This window comes from Dipodomys merriami, unplaced genomic scaffold, assembly GCF_024711535.1.
Source record: "Dipodomys merriami isolate MVZ:Mamm:240054 unplaced genomic scaffold, mDipMer1.0.p SCAF_518, whole genome shotgun sequence".
Taxonomy (NCBI): Eukaryota; Metazoa; Chordata; class Mammalia; order Rodentia; family Heteromyidae; genus Dipodomys; species Dipodomys merriami.
Genome location: NW_027206089.1, coordinates 488,000 through 493,202, shown reverse-complemented (window position 1 = coordinate 493,202; position 5,203 = coordinate 488,000). Strand labels below are relative to the sequence as shown.

The following is a 5,203-nucleotide window of genomic DNA, read 5'->3' as shown; positions in this document are numbered from 1 at the left end:
AGAAATGGGGAGAAATGGTAGAAATGGGGAGAAAAATCCCAAGAGTCAGGGTTTTCAGACTTCTATCCTGCAAAGCTTTATACCTACCAGCCATAAGTTGCTCTGTTTAGCGACTGCTTCAAAAGAATATATTTAGAGATAAACCAGATGTAAAGGCAAAGTATTTGCTCCCTGTGTTCACATATCTTTGGTACCCCATCCTTCCTTCCTCCCCAAAAGAAGTAGCTAATTTCTTGTTTCATATGCTGTGACCTAGGTATCTCTGAATAGACCCTTTCCTGTGTCTCCCACTTTCCTCATCTGTTGAAAGTCAGGTTTTGTTAGGAGAGTAATAAAACCATGTACAGCCAGGGGAAGGGTGAATCCACTTTTAACACAGCCCAAAACTGGGTTCCCCCCCACCTCAATCATGGCAGCCATACAATTCAGACCTTTCTGACCACTCAGAACAGCCTAGGAGGATGGTCAGAGGGAGAGGGCCACCAGAACTCCAAGAGCAGAAAGAGGAATTAAATCATAATTGAGTCAGACATGTTTTAACCTTTTTTATTTTGACATGGTTCACAAGAAGTTGAAAAAATACAGAGAGATCTTATGCATATTTTTTTTCTAAACTTTCATTTACTGTTGGCTTTCTTTGTTTTTCTTTTCTTTTTTTTTTTTTTTTTTTGGTTGGTCATGGGGATTGAACTCTGGGCTTGGGCACTGTCCCTGCGCTCTTCAGCTCAAGGCAAGCACTCTGCCGCTTGAGCCACAGTGCCATATCTGGTTTTCTAGTGCTTTATTGGACATAAGAGTCTCATGGACTTTCCTGCCCAGGCCGGCTTTGAACTGCGATCCTCAGATCTCAGCCTCCTGAGTAGCTAGGATTACAGGCATGAGCCACGGGCTCCCTACTCATATCCATCTTTCACTTGGTTTTCCTCCAGTATTTGAACTCACTTATAGGAGATTGAATGGTAGGTAGATACCCTAACACTTGAGCCACACCTCCAGCCTCTTTTTGCATTGATATATTTCATAGTAGGGTCTCACTTTTCTTTTTTTTTTTGGGTCCAGTCATGGGCCTGAACTCTGGACCTGGGCACTGTCCCTCAGCTCTTCACCTCAAGGCTAGCGCTCTACCACTTGAGCCACAGGGCTAGTTCCAGCTTTTTTTTTTTTCTGATTATGTGGTGCTGAGGAATCGAACCCAGGGCCACATGCATGCAAGGCAAGTGCTCTACCACTGAGCCACCTTCCCAGCCCCAGGGTCTCACTTTTTGTCTGAGCCATGGCTGTGATCTTTCTAGTGAGACTTCTTTGTGTTGCTGGGAATGACAGGCACTAGACACTTCACCCAGCCATGGGTTCCCCCCAACACTCACCCCAGATGAGATACAAGCACAAAGTACGACATGTAGCCATTTGTTGAGATAGAATCTGGAGAATTTTTTTCTGGGGTTGGTCTGGAACAGTAATCACCCGATCTCTACTTCCCAAGTAACTAGAATTAGACTTGAGCCACCTCACCTGGCTCAGTTGTAGTTTTAAAACTATGACTAGAGCTGTGGCTGAGCCTGCTTCATTGCCTTCGTAGCAGCAGAACCTGAAACCTGGGTGATGTTAGGAGGAGCTACTGGGAAGAAAGGGAAAAAAATAACCAGACAGGAATGGATGAGAGAAGGTAACTTGAAATTCCAGTGGGCCAAAGAGAGAGGATGGAAAACAGAGGGGTTTTTTGAGAAAAGAAAGGCAGTTTGGAAGTATAGATGAAAACTCTGGGCTCCATGGTAGAAGAAAGGAGGAAAGGAGAAGTATATGAAGAGAAAAAAATCTGTGATTTCATAAAGAAGAGCAGGCTGGCAATTGAGGGGATGTGGGGTAGTGAGGTTAAAGTATATCTAAGGGTCTCCTAGATCTGGAGTTACTCATTGTAATGGGGAGGAGAGGGTTACAAGGGAAATGGAAAGACTGAGATGGGAAGCAAGGACACTGGAGCTGGGTGCCTGTTGCTATGGTGTGAGCTGGGGCCCTAGGCCTCTGTCCAGGAGTCAGGATCTGGCACAGGAATGGACAGGCACTGCCAACTGGACATAGTCAGCTTCTTGGGTGGGTTTTACTGTCGCTAGGAGAGGGAGGATGGTGGTAGGAGTGGTCAGAAGGTGGTAAACAAGCTGGAAAAAGCCTAAAAGTCTGATTGCAGTTATCAAAGCTCTAAATATTTCCCTAGCCTCCTGGTCTCTTGGGAGGAGCTTTGTCTTCCTTGGACATCGGTAGAAAACAAAACAAAACAAACAACAACAACAAAAACAAAACAGGCACCCATGGCACATGCCTGTAATCCTAGCTGCTCAGGAGGCTGACATCTGAGAACTGCACCTCGAAGCTAGCCCAGGTAGAAAAGTTGGTGAGACTCATATCTCCAATAATCTACTCAGAACAAGTTGAAACTGGCACTGAGGTTCAAGTGGTAGAGTACTAGTCTTGAGAAAAAGAAGTTCAGGGACAGCACCTAGGCCCTGAGTTTAAGCTCCAAGTTCAAGGAGAAAAGAAAAAAAAAAGACTCAGCCTAGGCAGGAATGTCCATGAGACTTTTATCTCTAATAACCACCAGAAAGGTGGAAGTTGGAGATGTGGCTCAACTTGATAGCCTTAAGAGAAAAAGTGAAGGAACAGCCCCCAGGCCCTGAGTTTAAGCCCAATACTGGCACACACAGAAAGGAAAGAAAGAAAGAGAGAGAGAGAGAAAAAAAAGGAAGGGAGGGAGGGAAGAAAACTTGTGGGAAGCAAAATTTGGGAAAGGGAACAAGCAGACCTGCAGTGGTCTGTAGGAGGTGGAGGTGGTTTGGGAATTAAAATTCCCTAGTAGAGGCCAATGACACCTATGGGTTCACCATCATACTTTCGGGAGCAGAGCAGGTAGAGCCTTTGGTTGGTTAGGGTGCTATTGTAGCGGCAGCTGGTGGGCGGCTGTTTAGAGCCCAGGGTACAGATTGTGATAGGGAAGGAGCTCTGGGTGAGTGTGCAGTATTCATTGTAGTTCTCACAGAAGCTCTCACTATGCTTGCAGTCCTCCTGGATGGCTTCCCAGGGGGCATGGACCACATAATGGATCTTTGGACAAAACCAGTCTTGCATTCTGCCCCTCACATAGGCCATAAGACCATTGCAGTAGCCACGGAAACCCCTTGGATACACCACTCTGGGATAGTCCAAGTGCAAGCTGCGGAAGTTCTTGATGGTGGTATGTAGCCTGTTGTCCATGACCAGAGTTGGCCCTAGAACAAGCTGGAGGAAAAGGAGCTGGACCCCAGCTGGTGTCATTCCTCCTGTGTCAAAATTAAGGTGGTTGGAGACAGCTCAACATTAGAGTGACTATCCATTCCTTCCCAGAGCCTCCAGCATCCCCCAATCTTCCTAGGCACCTTTTCTACCCTCTAAGAGCTGACTACTATAGTCAGCTGATGCTGAGAGACAAGGCACCTACCCAAGGCCACACCACTAATCAGCTACCTACAGACATCCCCACCCTGGTCCCCTGGTTCAACAACCAGGTCTCAATCTTACCCAGTCGGTGGGTTGAAACACTCCAGCTGGTCCTTGGACAAGGATGCTTCTGGATTAACCCTGGCCCTTGACACTTGTTCTGGTAAATGCAGAGGAGGTAGAAAGAACAGGCTTCGGTGGTAATTCTCTTAGAGCATGGGAAAAAGGACAGGAGATGAAGACAGCTGGGTAAAGGAAGAGATGCTTCTTCTTCAAGGGCAAGGACAACCTGGAGGTGAGAGGCAGCTTAAAAGGTTTCTGGATGAAGACCAGTTTGGGAGGAGGGAAACATCCTTTGAGTCTGAGAAACCTTTGGGCTGAGGAGTTGGATGGGTAGGGGGAAAAAGACATTGCTCTCTGGTCTCTTCTGGTATCTTCTTCAGAACACTTAGTTCCAATCTCCTTGCCAGAAGTTCCTGGGCTAAGTCTCCTGCCTAAGTTCCTGGGCTTTTTTTTTTTTATGTTTCTTTGATGTTCCCAGCCCACTGATCCTGCTCTTGCAGTCAGGTAGGAAGAAAAGCACTGTCATGTATCCAAAGAACAAATGTTCCTTAAATGACCCTCAGAGAATGGAATGTCTGCCACTGTCATCCCACTCACAGGAGCCAAGGAGTCCTCCCACCAACCTGCCACACCAAGAATCAAGGATTTCCCACGGTCTTTGTCATCAACCCAGCTTCTCTCATGGTAACATCCTTTCCTGTGTTGTGACCTGTGAGTCATAGCACTCCTAGCAATCTATATGAATCTAAATGAATTCTCAAGCTTGGCAGGTTGGTTCTGACAGTGTAATCTAGATTGGGAAAGATGTGGACCACATAGCCTGGTCATGATCTCTGCTTGTGGGTGGCCATTGGATATTTTGTCATCCGTGGAAAGGGTGAGGATCTTAACTTGCATTTTCATCAAATATCTGTCTCCTTCATCACAGCCGAAGAGATGGCTTTCTGGCCATCCAGTCTTAGTCCTTCACTTTAATAAGCCTCTCAGCTTTATCTTCCCACAGGGAGTTGTCATCATTTTGGACTTCATTGTGTGAGAGAGAGACAGAAAGAGAGACAGAGACACAGAGAGAAACAGAGACACAGAGAGACAGAGAGAGACAGAGAGAGAGTGTATGTATGTATGTGTACTGGTCCTGGAGCTTGAACTCAAGGCCTGGAGTCTGTTTCTAAACTGTTTTGCTCAGGGCTACTACTCTACTACTTGAGCCACAGCTCCACTTCTGGCTTTTTTGGTGCTTAATTGGAAATAAGAGTTTTATGGACTTTCCTTCCTAGCCTAGCTTTAAACTGTGATCCTCAGATCTCAACCTCCTGAGTAGCTAGGATTACAGGTGTGAGCCACCATTACCCAGGAAGATTTCATTATTTTTAGGAGAGGGTCTGATTATATAGTCACAATCATCCTTCCTCCTAAGTGCTGGGATTACAGTTGTGTACTTGTGTGCTACTGCACAACTTTTTCTTTCTTTCTTTCTTCCTTTCTTTCTTTCTTTCTTTCTTTCTTTCTTTCTTTCTTTCTTTCTTTCTTTCTTTCTTTCTTCCTTCCTTCCTTCCTTCCTTCCTTCCTTCCTTCCCTCCTTCCTTCTTTTCTTTCTTTGTAAGTTTTTTTTGGTCCTGTAAACTAAGGCCTCATGTTCTCTCTTGACATTTTCATTCAAGGCTATCACTCT

The 5,203-nt window shown here is 45.7% G+C and overlaps 1 protein-coding gene across 1 annotated transcript; it reads right to left on the bottom strand.

The window, feature by feature from the left end:
• Nucleotides 1-564: 564 nt before the first annotated feature.
• On the bottom strand, nucleotides 565-3,746 carry Rnase13 (ribonuclease A family member 13 (inactive)). The gene is made up of 2 exons (XM_069998409.1): nucleotides 3,550-3,746; nucleotides 565-3,311 (listed from the first exon to the last, which is right to left on the bottom strand). Exon 2 carries the CDS (start codon nucleotides 3,304-3,306, stop codon nucleotides 2,845-2,847), a length of 462 nt encoding a protein of 153 aa, XP_069854510.1. The 5' UTR covers nucleotides 3,307-3,311; nucleotides 3,550-3,746; the 3' UTR covers nucleotides 565-2,844.
• Between the last annotated feature and the right edge of the window lie 1,457 nt (nucleotides 3,747-5,203).

Bases quoted from the DNA above. Each gene is read 5' to 3' on its own strand.
- Rnase13 (XM_069998409.1), bottom strand. From the start codon at position 3,306: ATGACACCAGCTGGGGTCCAGCTCCTTTTCCTCCAGCTTGTTCTAGGG.